This window comes from Apteryx rowi, unplaced genomic scaffold (assembly GCF_003343035.1).
Source record: "Apteryx rowi isolate R43461 unplaced genomic scaffold, aptRow1 scaffold_152, whole genome shotgun sequence".
Taxonomy (NCBI): Eukaryota; Metazoa; Chordata; class Aves; order Apterygiformes; family Apterygidae; genus Apteryx; species Apteryx rowi.
Genome location: NW_020447775.1, coordinates 1352986 through 1372993, shown reverse-complemented (window position 1 = coordinate 1372993; position 20008 = coordinate 1352986). Strand labels below are relative to the sequence as shown.

Here is a 20008-nt window from a genome sequence, read left to right as displayed (position 1 = left end):
TGTGTAGTTTCAGTTCAAGAAATTTAAATAGAGGTGGATTATTTTCTTCATTAGAAATGTAGTTTTAAATTTTGCCCTTCAAAAATTTCATTTTGTTTAACTAGCTTTTAATAAAGGTACTCATATTACAAGTTGCAAAAAAGATACACAGCCAAAATTTGTGTTAACTAAAGAAATTGTTTCCATGTTGGTTATAAATGGTTGGTTTTTTCAACTCTTGTTATATTGTGCTGTCTTGAATGCTTAACGGCCTCGCAGGGTTAGCTTTTGTGCTGGGTCTCTGACGTTAGTAAACAGTAACATGCTGTCTTTCCACAGCCACTAAAATAAAATATCTTCTGAACAAAGTGCCTGCTGTTCAAAGGCCACTGGGATGCTGTGTTTTGATTAAATTCACTCTTTCTAATGTTCTCCAGTCAGAATTTAAGGCATAGGTTTGGCAGTATAAGTCTCTATTGTGCATTAGCGCTGTTTGTCAGATACATGCGCTATGGGGAGTTCCATACTGGATCTCTTGCAGGGTCAGTTTATCCTTTTTGTTCAAACTCACTGCTGTCAGTGACTGAGCGAGGTACTGTGCTCCTGAACTTACCAGAACCTCTCCTTTAACTTCCTTTATAGGCAAGCATCTCACTGACCTTTGGCTTTATACCTTGGAGTTTCAAGATTAAGTATTCCCGAGGTAAGAGAAACCTGAGAGAGAGAAAGAGCTTTGCTTCCCCAAGCCATTCTCCAAAGTCGTGCTTATTGAGACCCCCTCAGTTTGGCCCTTAAGTGGGATAAGACCATCTTCTAGCTGATTCTGAAATTGCAATGGCCTTAACTTTTTTGGATCTTGTTGACTAGGGAACAATAAATATTTTGCAGGGACGTTTGAAAAGTTTCTATTTTGCAGCTTGTCAGGAAGAAGGGATATTAATCTTTCTTAAAAGATACTGTGGTGGCTGAGTTTTTCACTCTTAGCTTATTTTTGACAACAGACTGTTTTGCAGCAGACACCATGTTCTGTGAGGCTTGGCTCCCTAAGTTGTTTGTAGGATGGCTCAAGGGGTCTGTGCGTACGAGCAGATTCAAATGCCGGAGAATCTTGTTTGGTTTCCATGAGGGAATCTAATAAAGGCACTGTTTATGGGAGCAAACCAGAAGTTTGGATAAACATAATTCTGACTTTACTGCTTCTCTGTTTAGAGACTGGGTTGGCTGGTTTGTTTTGCTCGTTGGTTTTCTTTTGCTCTTTCCTATCTCTCTGTTTTTCTTCTTTGTACTAGTCCCTTATTTTACTGGCGTTAAAAGCCAGTTTCTTTGGCTCAACTTTCATGTATGTTTAGCTGTGGTTTCTTTTCAGGTTCTCTTTATGGTGTTGTTGAAAAACAGTTATGTAGCCACTTAGCAGATACTATATAGATTTCTAACGTCATATGCCAATGAGGAAATGCTGTAACATCAAAAGTGTAGTACCTAAGGATATTTCTGATGACTGGTTGGCTTTCTGGTAGGTAGTACTGGGAAAGACTAATAAATAAGCTTTTCATAATACTCCTGGAAGGAGTGAAGTGTCGAAACTAAAATACAACAGACCCTCAAATCCTTAAGGAAGAGTCAGCTTCTAGGGTTTCTTGGCATACTGGCTTCTTTCCTGTCTCAAATCAGCAAGTACCTTTTATAGTCTGCATGGAAAGACACTTCTGAAAATACTGATGCTTTGATGAGGAGTCTGGGTTGTAGTAGTCTGGATTAGTTCATAAGCTTTATATGCTCCCATATACATCATTGGATGCATATGTCATTGGAGCATACATTTATGTGCTCCCATATACATCATTGGATGCATACGTCATTAGAGCATACGTTTATATGCTCCCATATACATCATTGGAATCGGGTGCAGTTTGCGCGCTGTTGAGCTTTGAACAACTCGGGCTCACTGTGCAAAGTGTCCTTGCATTTCATCGAGTTGGGAACCCTTGAAGCTAGATGCTCGACATCATGTTGTTGGGTTCTGATATCCTTCCAGTAGTATTTGTGGACACTTAACGTTGCTTGACTGGACTCCTGTATATCTTTTGGTGTCACCTCTGTCTTGTCACCACATAAAAAAGCTCAGTAAACCATTTTGATAGAGATGCACCAGAGAGGTTGCCTCAAATGCATGTTCTTTTAAAGACCTAGTTGGTGTTTTAAGTTTCAAGTGCTTGTATACTGCCTAACACTCATCTGATCATTTAATGTTTGAGAGTTTTTTACTGTCCCTTCACCCCCTCCCTGTTTCCAGCCTTCTTTGTGATCTTTCCAAGACTTGGGCACATGCTGGCTATTTGTATTTGTAAAGAATAGTGTTACATGAGTTGCTGCTAGACATTTAAAGGAATTCTGCTGGCAGTGTGGGATGCATGAAATGAGAACCTGTAGAGACATCTGCTGAATGGAATCCATGGAGGTACATGGGTGGCTCTTTAAAGAGTAGGTGTCTTGTTCTGAGCTACCTGAGAGAGAAATAAATTTCTAGGCAGCCTCTGAGAACAGTATGTGGTGGAACACTTGAAATTTGAGAGTCACTTTTGAGCTATCAGATGTGTTTTTAATTTGCTAGATGATGTAGGGTGTTGATTCTTTCTTCATAGACTCATCGAGAGCCGCTGTTTAGCCTTAATGTCTGCCTCGCTTTTTTCTGAAGTTTGAGTTAAGATACTGGTTTCTTTTGCTGGCATTGGCCAAGCTTCTTGTTGATAATGTTGATAAAGCAGGCATAATTGTGTCTTATCAGCACATACGGTGCCCGTCTCAGATGCTAATGTAATACTGAATGTGATGGTTATCTAACCAGCTATTTTTTAGCTTAAAAAAAAAAAAAAAGGCAGTGGATTTCCGCACATTGGAAGGAGATGGCAATCATTCATTTAGCCTGGCAAGAATAGAAATAGCTGAAGACAGGTTATTAGGAGGAAAACCCACAGAATTTACTGCCATAATGTTTAAGATTAAATGCATACACAAAGCGTTGGCCTGTTCCATTTTTGCATGTTGATATGCTTTGTAGTTCTGGCAATATAAGTGCAACTGATTCCTCATAGGTAAGGTTGTTTCTGATTTAAACTGAAAATGAGAGCAAGTCCTATCCTGAAACTAGTCAGCTTCAGTTTAGGCTATATCATTGTGAATACTTTTAGTGTCTGATGAAGCTCTGAGAGTTAGAACTATCAAATCTGGGAAAGGTCTCCTTTTTGTTTTTAGGAGGACGAGGAGGTTTCTCCTTCTTCTACGTGACTGACAGTTGAGGGAGACTTCCCTATGTTACGAAACAGAAATAATAATGCTAGTGTCATCCGTAGTCTGCAGGGATTTTTCTTCCATGATGAGGCCTCAGCAGCTTGTTAAAGACAGTTAGCGGAGATGGGATAGAAATGTCCTTTAATGAAGAACTRATTTGAAACTTCTTGGCATGATACTTCCTGCAGTTTTCAGTGGGTATGTTTTAGAAGTGCATCATCTATTTCTTGACCAAAAAAAAACTTACTGTCTTGTTGGATGTTATCCCAGCCAGCAGAAAGTTCATCTAATGCCTTCTCGGAGCTACTCACCATATCTTCTGCTGTGAAAGCTGTCGGGTTTTGCTGATAATATTTGTGGTATTCAAGAGACCTGAAGAAAGGCTAAGTCATTATATTACAGGGAAGTTGTTCAAATGGCACAAGCCTGGGAGATAGTTCTGTATAAAAGCAGTACCGTGGAACGCTGCTAAGCTGCATTGCTGTGGAGGTGGTGCTGCTCTCATGAGGCCTTTCTTCATTGCATCAAGGGCGTGCATAGGGAATTTTTCTCCTAGTGAAGGAAGTCGGATTTTCTTCCTTGTTAGTTATTAAATGATTAAACTCTTCCTATTTTACGAGGTAAAATAAAATTGGAATATACAACACTTAGTGTCTTTTGTTCCTTCAGACAAGTTGCATATAATTAGCGCATCTTTCTTGGTCTTCTCAAAGTAAGTCACTGGCAACATTTAACATGTTAAAATGAAGATAAGCCAAGTGATACAGTAATTTTAAAAAACAGAATATCAGTGAGTGAGATGATAAGGTTTCCTTAGATTAACTTCAGGAATTTATTTCTCTTTGTTTACGTCTGTCGTTAAATACAGATATCAAATACTTTAGCTGGTAAGTAATAGGAAATAGGATCAGTCTCCAGTGAAGATAATGAAGCTGGTACACACTTAAAGAAACAAGTAATGTGTCTTGTGGATTCATTCAAGAGGTGTTAACTTGCTTAACACTTTTACCATTATGCAGTGTAAGCAAGTAAGTGTGAGCTGTGTGGCTTAAAAAAAAAAAAAAAGCTGCAAAAAATGTTTCTAATGACCCTAGAAAATCTTTATCTTTGGAAAGAGTCCCCTTGGGTATGCTCAAAAAAGGAAATATCCCCCTTTTTCCTTATYCTTTTCCACCTCCCCCTGAAAATACACATGGGTACGTGTTCAGTGAGAGGCAATATATAGGGATTTGGCATAATCTCTAACCAAATTTTGCTTTTTCTTGATGGCTTTGTATCTTAGAAATGGGCCTCCTGGTCCTTGCAGTCATGTAGGGCACTGGTTTTTGTTACTAAGTGCTTCTGTTGAAGAGGTGAAGGATACTTTGTCTTAAATATCAAGCTTTGGGGGAAGCTGGACTTCTGACACAGAGGATTTTACTTTCAGATTCTTGTCTACCCCTGAATTTTAGCTAACTAGGTTTCCTTTAAGCCAGTTTTTTTGAAAGATTGTTACAGTCGCACTGGCTTGTGGATCATGACTTCTGCACCGATGTAATACTGTGCTGTGTGCGACTGCTTATAGACGCTTCCCGTGTAGTCTTTGAGAGGCATGTTTTATATGAATGCAGGTATTAAGTTTGCAGTCTACATGTAAATCCTTGTAGTGGATTTGTCAATATAATATGGTTTTGCTAAGGCAACAGTTGATTTGTAAACGATCATCAAAGCACTTGGCTTTTTTTCCCCCCTATTTGAGGTTTTTCTTCTTATTGGGCCTTTTCAGTTGCACTGCCTAACTGTTGTAGGTTCTCTGTATTTAAAAATGGTTAGCGTAGCATGTGAGGCTGTTGGGACCTGAAATTTAGAAAGAACCTTCCCCCCCTGCCCCAAAAGAAAACACCCCAGCAACAAGAAAACACAGAACCGTGTCTAGATCCTTTGATATCAGGGTGTGGGGAAGCTTACAGCATTGGATTCATTTGCTGAATTTTTTTGCATCTGCAGTACTCTTACTGGTAGTAAATTGATTAGGAAAGTAAGGACAACAAAGCTTTTGTCATATTTGTTCTTTTTAGCTGCCTCTTTCCAAATGATAGGTGTTAAAAACAGCAGAATATTATTCTTCACTGCTTAATCTCATCGGAGACTTGTTTTGTAAATAAATTTTGCCTCTCAAGAGAGTGGAGAGTTTTAAAGTTCCAAGTAGGATGCTTGGCTTTACCTCTGGAGCCCTGGAAATGAGGCTCTGTGATTTGACTATGTAATGGTCGGTTTATGCTAGGAGTTAAATGTTTATATGGTTAGCAAAAGAACTCTGTACTGTGAGGAAGATTTGAGAATGAATAACAGTGGACTGGAATAGCTTTATTCTTTATTTCAGATTTCGACCTATAAAAGGAAGGCAAGAAGAACTAAAAGAGGTGATTGAACGTTTTAAGAAAGATGAGCACTTAGAAAAAGCCTTCAAGTCCTTGACGTCAGGTGACTGGGCCCGGCACTATTTTCTTAACAAGAACAAAATGCAGGAAAGGTTGTTCAAGGAACATGTAGGTGTATTTGTAATTAATGTGCTTTTTCAGATGGTTGAAAGGCTAAGAAAATGTATTAACAAGTTTCTTAGGAATGCAGCAGTAGTAAAGGAAAGTAATCCACTGCTCTGTTATACCTTACTTGTTTGATTGCTTTTTAACAGGAACTTTCTTTTGGTTTTTCAAAGCCAGATAGCTCAAAAAGAGGGGAAGAAAACGCTAACTTTCCATTACCTTTGATTTAATAGCACATATGGAGAGGAAAACGTGCTCTCCTGCTGTTGGCCTAAGTTATAAGCAGAAGAGAGAGGCCCTACTTCTGGGAAAAAAGAGTTTTGAGGATTTATTTCATTCTTTGACAGATTTTTCCTTTCATCTACAACTATTGTAAAAGAAATTAGGGGCCAGAGAAAGACAACGGAAAAGCGAGAAACCTCACCGCCTTAAAATACAGGGGTGGTTATTGGTACAGGGGCCTTATGTGGGAATGCTGTTTCCTTTTCCTCTACTTGCCACACTCCCAAACCCATTTTGTGCAGAGTAAAGGATGTTGACACTCAAAAGTTGCAAGGAAATCTCAGCTTTTTTTGCTTCAAAGCAAGAGTTCTCTTCAGGAATGAATGTAACTTTTTTAGTTGTTTTTAGACACAACCGAAAGGAATTTGGCCTTTTCTTGCTCTAAAGCACAACAGAAGTAGCAGTCTAGAAGAAACTAGACAGCAAATTCCGCTTTCCCAAAGCGTTTGAGTAGTTTGGGCTCACTTTGACTAAAGCCACCAAAAGGAGCAGCTTGAAGAGAACTGATTGAGCAGTCCCTGAATTGAGGACCTGGTCTGCTCACGGACAGTGGTATCTCACTGAGAACTGGAGAGAATAAAATTGGACTCTGCAAAATTGTTATGCAGTTTAGGTCTCAGCGTTTCTTGCAGATCTGAGCAGAATTCTTGAACACAAATATTCAGTGACTTTAACAAGAAATTATTCTTTTTCATTGGTCTGCTCTGCCATTCAAGGCATCTTTAGTTTTGGGGGGGTTTTTTTAATCTTCAGATATTCAGGTGATCCATGCAAACATTCTTGCTAGTCACTTTGAAGAAATAAGACTTTAACATAACGCATATAATTAAAACTTTTAATCCAAGTGTCTCAGGAAATTTGGGATGTGCATTTCAGCAAACACCACTTTTTTACAATATCAATTTCATGTGTGGGGAGGGTTTCTTTTTTTTTTTTTCAAATTAATTGACTTTCGTTATCTTTATATAGAGCATTCCTGACTGGTTTTGTTTTGCTTTTAACAGAACAATGCTGTTTTCTTTCATTGCAGGTATTTATTTATTTACGAATGTTTGCAACTGACAGTGGGTTTGAGATACTGCCTTGTAACCGGTATTCTTCTGAGCAAAATGGAGCCAAAATTGTTGCAACGAAAGAATGGTAAGTGGCATAATTTACCATTGCTATTTCTGCCAATTATTTTGAAAGATGTGTGCTAAAAAAAGTATATTATAGCGCAACATAAAATTAAAACTTCAACTAGTAAAATGTAAAGGTAAGTTTCATATCTCTACCTCTAGAGCAAGTTTGTTTTTGCTTTTTAAACAATACAGGTATCTGGAAAATGACAAATTATATATTTGAACTTAGCCATGCAGTTTTCTGTAAACAATTTTGAGTCATCTTGTTTTCTGCCAGATAATTAATTTCCTCAAAATATTAGTTGTTAGACTCCTGCGAGAAACGCATCCATGTCAAGATTCCGGTCATACTGGATTTATTATATAACAAATAATTGTGGGGAAAATGAGTCTTTCACCATTGTGAAACTGAGGGGTGTTACACTTACATTTTGCTTGTGCAAGATAAGTCTCTCCTGGACACACAGAATCAGAACTCCATGCATTTCCCCATCTCATTTTGTCAGGTCTGAGTTTCGTGATGTGCATGTCAGAGGCAGTGCCAGCAGATCCCTGAATTAATCCAGGCTTTAAAACAAAATCCCCCCTTCCTCCCTTCTCCCCCAGCATCGTTTCTGTTGCTTGTTTTGCTTTGTGGCCGTACACAGTCACAACAGCGCCTCGGAGAGGGTAATACGCTTTTGTGCATAGGCGGGGAGCRAGCGGCCAGGCATCAGGCTGGCAGCGTTCGAAACGAGCTGTGCTGTTACTGCGGGGCTCTGGCCTCAGCGCGTGGGGGAGGAAGCTTTAAGAAGGTTGAGGCCAGCTTCTAGCTCCTCACAACTGGTGCTGGAAATTTGGCAATCACGGAACAGTATAATCAATATTTCCTTTGGATTTTTTGTTGTTGTTGTTGTTTGAATCCTCTCCTTTCCCTCTTTGGGGAGGGAGCTTTGTGTTAGGTGTGTTGAAAAACGAAGTCCTTTTTCCTGCTCATTAACCCTCAAAATTTTGAGTGACCGTCTGAGAGAGAAGCAGGAAGCCTGCTTCAAAGCCCTGTCAATATCCGAAAACCTGTCAGGCACAAAACTAGGAGGATGCTCAGCATTCTCTGAAAAGGAGTTTTGCACTTAAAAGGCTTGGCTTCTGTTTTGTGTCCTTTAAGTATATTTGGAATCTCCACGTTGATCCTTGTGAGCATAATCTGACCGCAGTTTGAGAATGGCCTCCCTAGAAGCCGCTTGCCAGTAGAAACAGTGCCCTCACAAGAATAGGGAAGTTGTCCATGTGTGCCTAGGCAGAGCATTCAGTGCCACTAATCTGACACGTCGCTGTGAATTAAAACACAGTTTTTCCAGGGGTTTAGAAATGCACTAGGAAACACTTCCTGTTACTGACAACTTTTCTTTTGTGAAGATATTCCATGGTATACTTTTGAATTTTTGACATATGTTTTCTTACTTTTACTACTCTTTTTACCCTAAAGGAAACGGAATGATAAAATAGAATTACTTGTGGGCTGTATTGCTGAACTATCAGAAATGGAAGAAAACATGCTGCTGAGACATGGGGAGAACGACTTCAGCGTCATGTATTCCACACGGAAAAACTGTGCTCAACTGTGGCTTGGTCCTGCTGCATTTATCAATCATGGTGAGTAACAAGTACACGGAGAGTGTTAAATGACACAAGCAGTTCTCTTCAGAAGGATTATTCCATGTAAGATACACCACACAGTAGTGAAGAGAACCTGGCTGACTTTTGTCTGCCGAATGTAGTTGACATAATTTGGCATACTGGATTAGTGTAGGGCATAATCCTGTCGGGAGTTTCCCGAACCAGAACTAATGGGCTGTGTACTGGGAAGCTCACCGCGGGCTCTGGGAAGTGACACCCTCTTCCTTCAGAGGCTTTGGAACTGGCAGCTGAATTAGTGGAACATGTTGCAGCCTACCCTGAATTCCTGCTGTAGCTAATTAGGGAACTTAGTCTATAGTATTGTGTTGCTTAGATGAGCTCTTCGTACCTCCTTTCACCTTTTACACAGAAGCTTCTCAGATACTGTTGCATTTTTAAGCTCAAGGAAGAGCAGGTAGGATTTCAGATAAATCTTGTTGCCTTAAAGAAAAGGGAAACTGAACATTTGTAATAGCAAAGAAGAGCCCAGAAACCAAACTATATCAAAATGGGCATCTTCTGATAAACAGCTTTATACAATACTAACAAAACTCCCAATATTTAGTTGAGATTCTAGAGTTAATGAAGTCAGAGTGAATCCTTACTTTAGATATCTACAACTATTCATGTTTCAGGTCTTATCAACAGTTAATTGACTTTATCTTTTGGACCTTTTTCAGATTGCAGACCTAACTGTAAGGTAAGCAGAAAACTAAAAATAAATAAATAAAGCAACCCACCTAATTTTTTCCCCCCTATCCCTGCACCTTTTCCTCCCCAACTGTTTTGTTTTCTAATTCAAATRCTGTTCAACCTTAATGATTAGCCTTTCTTTTTCTATCCCCCTTCTTTTCTTCTCCTTCCCCAGTTTGTATCAACTGGCAGAGATACAGCATGTGTGAAAGCTCTAAGAGATATTGAACCTGGAGAAGAAATCTCTTGTTATTATGGAGATGGCTTTTTCGGAGAGAATAACGAATACTGCGAATGTTACACCTGTGAAAGGTATACACTGATGTAAATAAGTTTCAGGTGGAATTGGGCATATTCATGATATTTTGTGAAGCTGAAGGTACTTGATTATGAGCAGTCAAACTTTCTGAAACGTTATAATTACTTTTTGATTATTCAGTTTAATGACTTTTTAAGTTGTTACTGAATGGTCACACACTTTTTTTTCCTTCTTCTCTGTCCTATAAGCAACCCAAAGTGAGAACAACAAAAATTCTTGCGCATATTTGTATTACATAAAGTGGAATTGGAAAGAAAAGACTAGACAGCAGTTACAGACAGTTATCAGACAGTTATCAACTAACTCCCAGCTACTGCTCTTATTTCCACCAGTAAAAGCAAATTTCATTCATGTTTTCAGTGTTGTTCTGATGGGAACAGGCAAAGTAGTTTTTACCATATGTGATTAGAACTTGAGAGTTTATATGTTTGTGAAAATCTGCTGGTTTTGGACAGTAGCTGCTTATATCTGTCCATTGCACGATAACAGGAAACTTGTTTCTTTGTTTTTCACCTATGTCATCCCAACCTAGCTTCTTCRTAATACCATTTGGAAGAATTTCCTAATCCTTTTCTGACCTGTTGAAACTTCTGTTACTGTAAGCATAAACAGAGGTTCAGCATCATTTGTGAATCACCTAACTCTCTGTTTTAGCAGAAGGAGCTGCAGAGAACCTATGACAACTCTGAGCTAACTATAGAAGGAAGAAAGGTACAAAGGACAAAGTATTAATCATATTTAGAAATAGCTTAATGCACCCACATATAAGTAGTTCAGTAATCCTACCTTCATTTTTATTAGCTAGTCTGGTCACTAAACAATTCCAGCAATTCAAGGGAAAATCTTTTGGTATGGACCTCCAAGCTCGTATGTCTTGTAGGTCAAAGTGAAAAAAATATAGTCTCAGACTTTATCTAGATAGCTACTAGTAAAAATGTACTTCACTTCTGGGAGCTGTTAAGTATTGAATAAACGTTTGGGCAAACAGAGCCATTTGTTTCTTGCTGCTTATTGGCAGTGATGTCTGGATTGATAGGGGGTTTTTTGCTCCAGTTTTTCATTGTGGCTTTTAATGTAATGGCAGCATGCTTCCTCTCTCGGGACAGACCAATTTCGTGTGTCAGAATGTTTTCCTACCTTTATATTTCCATGTACTTAACTTGTATCATCGTCACACAGCTTAGCGCTTGCGTAGTTCCAACTTGCAGAACCTGCAGGCTGTGCTACAACAGTCAAATAGGAGAGGTTTGAACTTAAGGGGGCTGAGCAAGGGAAAACATGTCCTTAGCAGAATGCATGAGCCACCTTAATAGATGCCTGTAGTATGAGAAATGAAATATATAGACAAGCCACTGGGCTCGTTGTATACCACCACGATTATTTTTTTAAGTGACACAATTATGACTATGGTGTAAGGAGGATGAATTTGTAATGTTAAAATGGTAGACTTCTGAGAGTCCGTTGGTTATGTTGGGGCGGGGGAGAGTGGACAGAAGGGTAGCTCTGTACATACCTTCCTCCTTCCCCCCCCCCCCAACCTCCAAAATTCCTTACCTGTAAAACATGCGTATCTTTGCATATGTGCGTATATGCTGCTAGGTGAGCGTGTTGTTCATGCTGGCTAACTGGGATAACTGGGCACCAAATAAGACAGACGTATCAGAAGACAGTTCTGGCTATCTATGGCACTGTTCGTGTCTGGTCTCAAGTGGCTGTTGTTTGTGCTGAGTTCAGTCTAGTATCTTATTTTAGCTGCCTGTAATTTGCAGAACTCAAAATAATACTGAAAGAATGTTCTGTATCAAACATCAGTTAATTTGAGAAAAATTACTGCGCCTGCATAATAATGTTTAACCCTGCAGAGCTCGAGATCCTCTCTGGTCTCTTTCTGGTGCACTTGTGAGTAAGTTCTGGAGGTTTTCTTCCAGTGCAACAGTCCAAACAAGTTTTAATTTTAATTCTGTAAAGTGCAAACCTATGGAATGATTAAGGGGGCCGAAGGGATCCTTGCAGTGGTGGCTGAAGTGGGAGAACTCTGCAAGAATTCTTATCGCCATCCGTTTGCATGATTACTTTTGGAGTGTGAGGGGAGTTGCAAGCTTGCTCAGCCGCTTAAGTTTCATGATAAATGCACAAATGGAGTCTTTCAGGTCCAGAGGAAGACAGACCTAGGTGATGATTTCATTCTATTTTATGTACTTTATAACTCTTGCTGGTGCAGTAACAAGCGTTATAACTGGAGCTGGCACTTTTTTTACTAAGTGGATGTGATTAGAGAAAAATAATCCTTTTAAGTTGTTACCCAAGTTAATATCAAATAGTATTTTGAACTACTGTATTTCATTTTCACCTGTGTAATTTGATTGTGAAATGATCCTGAAATAAACAAAAAGCAAACGGGGGGGAAACTCTTTTGCATTTCTCTAGAAATAAATGGGAGGTTTTTCTGCACATCTTACTGAAATGACATGCCTGTGGAGATATCTAACTGAAGCAGCCCACAAAATGCTAATAAATTCAGTAGTTATTGGCGTTGTTTATCTAAATATACCTGGGATTGTATATGAAACAAGGTTCTAAATTTATATTGGTAGTTATTAATATATGGTGTTTTTCTTTTTTGTAGACGTGGAACTGGTGCTTTTAAATCAAGAGTGGGATTGCCAGCACCTACTCCTGTGATTAATAGTAAATATGGACTGAGAGAAACAGATAAACGATTGAACAGACTTAAAAAGTTGGGTGACAGCAGCAAAAATTCAGACAGCCAATCCGTCAGCTCTAACACTGATGCAGATACCACTCAGGAAAAAGCTAATGCAAGTAAGCAAGGAGAAAACGTGGAGTGCGGGATTAAAGGTCTCCTAAAAACATGAAAACCTTCTGCTGTGGTGGACTTGCTCTCTTTAGTATTGAGATGCATCTCAAATACTTCTGGTTTTTGAGATCAGTAATGTATTCGGGAATCTGAAGGTAGCTTATATAGCAAATGACCAGTTTTCCTGAAGTATGGCAAGAACACAAGGTGATATTTTCTTTTTTGTGCGTTTATATCAAGCACTGCTCATAGTGTCATGTTTCTAAACATGCCAGTAGTAAGATATCCATTGATAATGGGGGCGGGGGGGAGAAGAGGGGAAGTACACCTGGAATTTAGATGTAGTTTGGGTTTGTTTGACAATTCCATTTAGGTCTGAGCTGCAAGTTGAGCAATCTTTCTACTTCTGAATACCATCTAGTGTCCCGCACGTTTCGGTTAAGAACATATTTGGGGGGGAACCTCAGGTTAAATCAGTGTCATAACACAATTTTTTTTTTTCTTTCACAGCTAACAGAAAATCTTCAATTGGCGTAAAAAAGAACGGCAAGAGTAGAACATTAACGAGACAGTCTATATCAAGAATTCCAGCATCATCAAATTCTACCTCATCTAAACTAACTCATATAAATAATTCCAGGGTACCAAAGAGACTGAAAAAGCCTGCAAAGCCTTTACTTTCAAAGATCAAGTTGAGAAATCAGTGCAAAAGGCCAGAGCAAAAGAATACTTCTAGAAAGCTCGAGATGGGAAATCTAGTTCTCAAAGAGCCTAAAGTAGTTCTGTATAAAAACTTGCCCATTAAAAAGGATAAAGAATTGGAGGGACCAGTCAAAGTTGCAGTCTCTAGCGGATGCTTAACAAGGCATGCAGCCAGAGAGTATAAACTGAATTCTGTGAAAGGTGCTCATGAGCATGGTGATATACCACCCTGCACATACATAACAAGGAGGTCGATGAGAACAAGGATGAATTTGAAGGAGACCTCTGACATAAAGCTTGAACCAAATATGTTGGATAGCTATAAAAATAATTTGACCAGAACGCGATCGGACGTTTTAGAGCAGCAGTCTCATGCGATAAATGAAAGCGACCTGGCTCATGGAACATCGCATAAAGGGGAGGGGAGGTGCCAGAAAAATGATGCAGGCATGTCAAAAAAGAAATCCCGACAAGGAAAACTTGTGAAACCATCCGCAAAAATAGAAGAAACTGATCTTACGCACAATACACCTGTTAAAGATGAAGTACCAGATTTGATCAGCTCTCATTCAGAGCACGGAGAAAGGAATAATGTAGTGGACACACCTGTTAGCTATAAAGACTGTATCCCTGGATCTGGTGGCTGCTCTGTTGTGACATCTGACAATTTTAAAGCAAAGGACAGCTTTAGAACTGCAAAAAGTAAAAAGAAAAGACGAATCACGAGGTATGATGCACAATTAATTCTTGAAAATAGCTCTGGGATCCCTAAACTGACTCTTCGTAGACGCCATGATAGCAGTAGCAAGGCAAACGACCAAGAAAATGATGGAATGAATTCTTCAAAAATAAGCATCAAATTAAGTAAAGACCATGAAAAAGATAATAATTTATATGTAGCAAAGCTAAATAATGGGTTTAACTCAGGATCAGGCAATAGTTCAACAAAATTAAAGATACAGCTAAAACGAGAGGAAGAAAACAAAGGGACGTACCCTGAGGACCTTCATGAAAATGGTATGTGTTGTAGTGAAACTCTCTCCCTTTTGGAGTCGAGAATGGAAGTAGATGATTATGGTCACTATGAAGAGGAAACAGCAGATGAATCTTCATCAGAAGAGGATGATGAAGAGGAGGATGACTATGATGATGAATTTGATGACTTTATTCCTCTTCCTCCAGCAAAGAGATTAAGGCTCATTGTTGGCAAGGATTCAATAGATATTGATATTTCTTCCAGGAGGAGAGAAGATCAGTCTTTAAGGCTCAATGCATAAGCTTATAGGTCTTAAACTGACCAGGATGTCATTTTTAAAAAAAACAAACAAAAAAAAMCAACAAAAATTCCATTTGATTATTCCTCAACTGAAGAACTTTCTGAAAAACTTAGTGGCAGCACTTCTTTATTGTTTATTCACCTATCAACATAATATTGTAGAAAGTGTACAGCATACCGACTCTTCTTAAGTCTGATTTGTGCAGATTTTTATTGTACTTTTTAATAGCCTTCTTATGTGCAATTCTGAGTTAGAGTAAGAGGTAATGCTCTGTTGTAAAATAAAGGCTCAAGCAAAGTTATGAAATTGCATCAAATCTTTCCATGCAGGACAATGAGAATACAGTGTGGCTACACAATTATTTTTGATCCGTAAGAGCATTAGTTTGCCCTTACAATATTTGACTAAACAATAAAAAACAAAAAAAAAAATCATAGTAGCAGCATATTAAGGTTTTCTAGTATATGTTAATATCACCAGCAATGATCTACAGCTTTTCGATTTATTTGCTAGATGTTTTTCCCCCTTGGAGTTTGTCAGTTTTAACACTGTATGCTGTCCCAGACGTACTGTTTGTGGCCTTTGTTATAGTAGCAAACCGTTGGTTGGAAGTCAAATTGATTTCTTTAAAAAAAGAAAAAAAAAATTAAAAGGTGTTGACAATTTGCTGACTTTTTAGTACATTATATGTACAAGGGTAGCAGTATGCAGAATAAAAGTTTGGATATGGTGTATTTATTGCTTGTTATGTAAATTAAACACCTTGTATTTAACACTTTTCAATACTTTTAGATAAAATTGTTCTTTGCAAGAATGATTGGTGCTTATTTTTTCAAGAATTTGCTGTGAAACAATGTGATTACAACGGGCGACATTTATCCAATGAACTGCAGCTATCCTAAATTGGTTCTTCATATTTTTCTGTTGCACTTGTAAAATGCTACAAGGAATTTAAAGAAAATCTATTCACTTTAACTTATGATAGTTTTATGAAATTAAAAAAAAAAAACAACTAAGTCACAGCTTTTGTTCTGTGGTAACCTATAAAAATGTTTGTCTTTTAAGAACCAGTTGTAAAAGACTGAAAAAATATGTATATGTTGTAAATATTTGTGTGTTGTGAGAAATTTTGTCATAAGAAATTGAGATAACTTGCCAGAAGGGTTTTTAAGTTTAGAAATACATTCATGCCAATAAAATAGGAAATTGTAAACCTAGTTTTAAACTCTGCATCAGTTGGAGTTCTTTTGCTCTTATGTAGTTCACTCGATACTTCAGAGTCTACTTTATAACAACAGCTTCAGGGCAATCTTCGGCTCTTTTGTTTTTAATAAAAGAATGTCAGGAAAATTTATTTCTTCTGGGGAGAAATGAACTTGCTCATATGTATAAATCATAACTGACTAATAGATAAGCTATTTCTCTGAAACAGGTCTAAACTGTCTTTGACTAAAATGATTGTCGTAATTGTATGGCACTTTGATGTATGGTATTTACCTGTTCAAGGTTGAGAGGTTTTTGTATTTAGGGGTGTGGAAACAAAAGTCATATCAGAAAACAAGCACTGCTGGATCAGTTTAATCCCCTTCAAATATTCAGCGGCACAGTATTTTCATGTCAAGTCCAACGCGCTCTGCCCAGTAGAGCAAGCCCTTGAGTTGCAGGATGACTCTCTTACCCAGGTTTGAAAGCAGTTGCGCAGGAGCTGATCACAATGGTTAAGCCATCTCTGACCCTCAGAGGAATGAAGGATTTTTCAAATAATTCCTTCAAAATACATTTCAGTAACTTGGTTGACCGCAAATCAGATGGTAGCATCTTCTGCTTGCCTCTCGTTTCCCTTCTCGTAGTGGAGAATGAAGTGTAGAATTAAACCTAATGCTTGTAACTTGGTTTTATAATGTCCATCCTTTGTTAAAGGTATCTCATGCACAGAGGAGTATTAAAAAACGGGTAGGCCAATATATGCAAAGCCTCTTCTGTCAGACTTGGGTTTTTTAGTTCATGGAAGACTGAACACAAATGCTTTGGTAAGTATGCTGCCGTTCTTGAACACCGAGTCAGCCACAGTGGCTTGTCTTGCGGGATTTTTAGGTTTACTGTATCATGTAAAAGTGGGTTATTAATGATCGGGTTACAGCAAAAATAGCTGGCTCGTTAAGAGTTTACTTCATGCTAGGAAGCTTACCAGCAAACAGTTATGACAAACAGCACTAGTACAACTATTTCAGTAAAAACTCGCTTGTGTTTTAACTGGGTGGCTCCAATTCCCCTCTTTCATCCCATAATCAGTTCTTCATGCCACAGTTTTGAGTCTCTGCAGCCTACCCTGCTTGCGGACTCGTGCTGAACGGGGCCGTGGCAATCTTGGTGTTTGTGGAGTGGGCCACTGGTTTGCAAATTCATAATTCGTCTGGGCAATTGAAAAAAGGGGGTTGATGCAGCAAGTAGACGTTGCTGGCTGTTGCTGGTATTTATTGACCAAGTATGCTCAGTGGCAGGTTTAGAGCTTGCTAAATAAGTATCAAGCGATGAAAGTGGATCATGAAACAGGTGTGAGAAAGTCACAAGAGACTGCTGCCCTCAGAGGTGGGAGCTTGTCTTGGAGTTGATGTTCCTGCAGCCCTCCCCCTAAATGAGCTGGCTTTTTGTTTGGTACAAAACAAGTACGAATAGCTCCTCAGACCTCAGGAACTCTAGATTGCTCTTGTTCAACGAGCAAGCGTGTTGTTTTGGAGAATTCAGAACTAACGCAGTCAGTCATCTCGGTAGGCAGGTCAATCGGACATGTCCTGCCGCACAGATTTTGGCATTACAAATCGCCTTGGGAATAGTAAATTAATTGAATTTAAATGCATTCCCCAAGTTGATGAGGTAGGAGGGTGTAGCACAACCCCAGTATTTTCTGTCCTTTCCCAGCCACAGAAAATACAGATTTATTTATTTTTTTTCTTCATTTGTTCATTGGCAGATCACAGTGTTTCCCTAACATTAGTAGCTGGGGAAGATGAGCAGTGTTTGTGGCACATATATGGGAACTTGGCAGGTTGCAAGCAGGGCTGTTTCTTGCTCTCCTGTCCAGGTGACAAAGCACTGTAATGTTATAGCAGTTTGACTCTCAGGGCTCTGTCTAGCCTTTGTGGCACTATTTCCCTAGGTACCGGTAAGAAAAGAGGCAACAGCTGAGTGGGTTTAGAGCAACCACACAGCACATCTTTAGCAGGCTGAAGAACTGGAGGAGGTGTGTTACGGACGGGCTTTGTCAGCTAAACAGCTTGGTTTGTGTTACGTGTAAAGCAGTTGCGAGGCAAAGGAGAAATTGTTACCGACGCCTTGGAGAGGGGCAGGTTGGCTGCTGATCTGTGAGCATCCTGGCACACGCTGTGCACACCAACGTGCCGCATAGTTGAGAGGTTTAGCAAGAGCTTTTGAGCGTTTGTGGTAATGGGTGTAACTTTGCACGTGTAACTTAGCTGGTTTGCACCTTCGATAAAGAGTTTGTGGGGAAGGGAGCAAAGGTGCTGATGCTTTGCAAGGCAAAAGCAAGCACCATTTGGAATTGTAAATGGCCTTAAAAAAAGTGTATAGCACAGTGAGTTTATGGGAGAGGGGACACTCCTGAGCTGTCTACTTAAGAGGACGCTTGCCTAGTCTTACTGTGCAGTAAAAACACTGTGAAATACATTGCAGGTGGTTTGATCCTGTTGGATAGTATTCGTGCAGCTCCCCGAGGGACAGAAAAGACAGTTGCTCAGTTTAGTTCTGCCTGCCTTGCGCAGGGCAGGCTGCCCTTGCCCGTGGCTTTTTGGAGTGCTAGGGAAGGCTAGTCTGTGTTTGAGAGGAAAGAGTGATTTGCCTGGAAATGGCTAAATAAGAATCAAGTCCTCCTTGCTTCAGGAGTTCAGGGTTTCCCTAGTCTGGAAAACTGCTTGTGCCAAAAAGAGCCAACGCTTTTGCAAACAGCAGAAGCTTGTGATTGTCAGATGTTGCTATAAAGTGTCCAAAACGAATCCCTCTCTGAGCTAATCAAGCATGCTTTATTTCTGCCTCTTCTCTAAGTCTAGCTATACTGTGCCAGTAATGGGTATTGGACTTGAAAAAATTGTATCCAATAAAATAAAATTGCTGTGAATTCTCTGCAAGATTCATATGAATGTGCTGTTACTGGCTTGGTTGTAAATACTTCTTTTTTTTCCCTCCTTCCTTTCAGTGTATTTCTTGGTGCTTAGGTGTTGTTTCTGTATGTACTTTGAATGCTCAGGTATTAGTTTGCGTGTAGCTTTCAGTCAATCGGAGTGTTATTCAGCTCTCCGCAATGCATTGGTTTTATTCAGTTATACTGCTTGCCACTGTGTGTTGAATGCATCCAAGATACTCCCAAAAGTATGTATTTGGGTCTGCTTTGGGCTGCTTTTTCCTGGTTTCTTTCTGTCGGTTTTGCCTAGTACTGCCAGTGCATGCTCTTAAAATAAACTTTAAAACAGAATTTCTTTGTTTCCCATCTGCGTATGGTTGACTGCCCTTTTTAGGACGAAAGGAGGAAAGTTTGGGAGGCATGCAGAGTAAGAGTGACTGAAAATGAAAAGTGAAGTCACTTACGTGTGTGTTTTATCTGCTAGTATTATGCACTTTCCTAAATCCCCTTCCCTGGTAAGCCTTCTGCCTGGTTTGGGCTGGGTCATAAAGAAAACCTGTGGCATTTAGCTTTGTATAATCTCTCTTGCTCCTTACTGAGCTCCCTATTTCTTAAGCTCACAGAATCACAGAGTGGTTGAGGTTGGCAGGGACGTCTGGAGATCATCTAGTCCACCCTCCTGCTCGACCAGGGTCAGCTAGAGCAGGTTGCCCAGGACTGTGTTGAGTTGGGATTTGAGCATCTCCAAGGATGGAGACTCCACAACTTCTCTGGGCAACCTGCTCCAGTGTTCAGCCACCCTCACTGTGGAAGTGTTTTCTTACATCTTTAGATGTACATCTTTAGAATGTACATCTTACATTCTTTCTGTTACGTTTGTTCTTATGTCTGTTCTTGCATTTCTTTCTGTTTCCTTATGTTCTTTTCTTACGTTCAGTTGGAAGTTAGCAAGGTTCTAGTCGGTTCTCTTTGTTTAGCATCATTTAATGAGAATAATGCTAGATATTTAATAGCTCTTCATTGCCTGTTGTACCTTCTTTTTTTGCCCGCCGAGGGAACTTCTGTTCTAGTCATGTTTGAGTTATATAGCTTGTTTGTACTAATCCCATAAAATATTTTTATTATTGCAAGGCTGTTTCAATATTATTCCTTCTTCCCACAGGCAAAGGAAATCCAGGACTTCTTCCCTGAACTAGGCAGCTGCATTTGATTT

At 39.3% G+C, this 20008-nt stretch overlaps 1 protein-coding gene across 5 annotated transcripts in view; it reads left to right on the top strand.

The window, feature by feature from the left end:
• KMT5B (lysine methyltransferase 5B) overlaps positions 1–16014 on the top strand; it is a 29626-nt gene extending 13612 nt beyond the window's left edge. For 4 of the 5 annotated variants that reach the window (XM_026059092.1, XM_026059091.1, XM_026059094.1 and 1 more), the window contains 7 exons: positions 5630–5795; positions 7105–7214; positions 8661–8827; positions 9532–9551; positions 9720–9856; positions 12490–12686; positions 13192–16014. In XM_026059092.1, coding sequence (XP_025914877.1) covers positions 5630–5795; positions 7105–7214; positions 8661–8827; positions 9532–9551; positions 9720–9856; positions 12490–12686; positions 13192–14660 — 2266 coding nt within the window. In that variant the 3' untranslated portion in view covers positions 14661–16014. Of the gene's footprint in view, positions 1–5629; positions 5796–7104; positions 7215–8660; positions 8828–9531; positions 9552–9719; positions 9857–12489; positions 12687–13191 lie in introns of those variants that run through there. The other variant, XM_026059095.1, reaches the window with a different exon arrangement.
• Positions 16015–20008: the final 3994 nt, after the last annotated feature.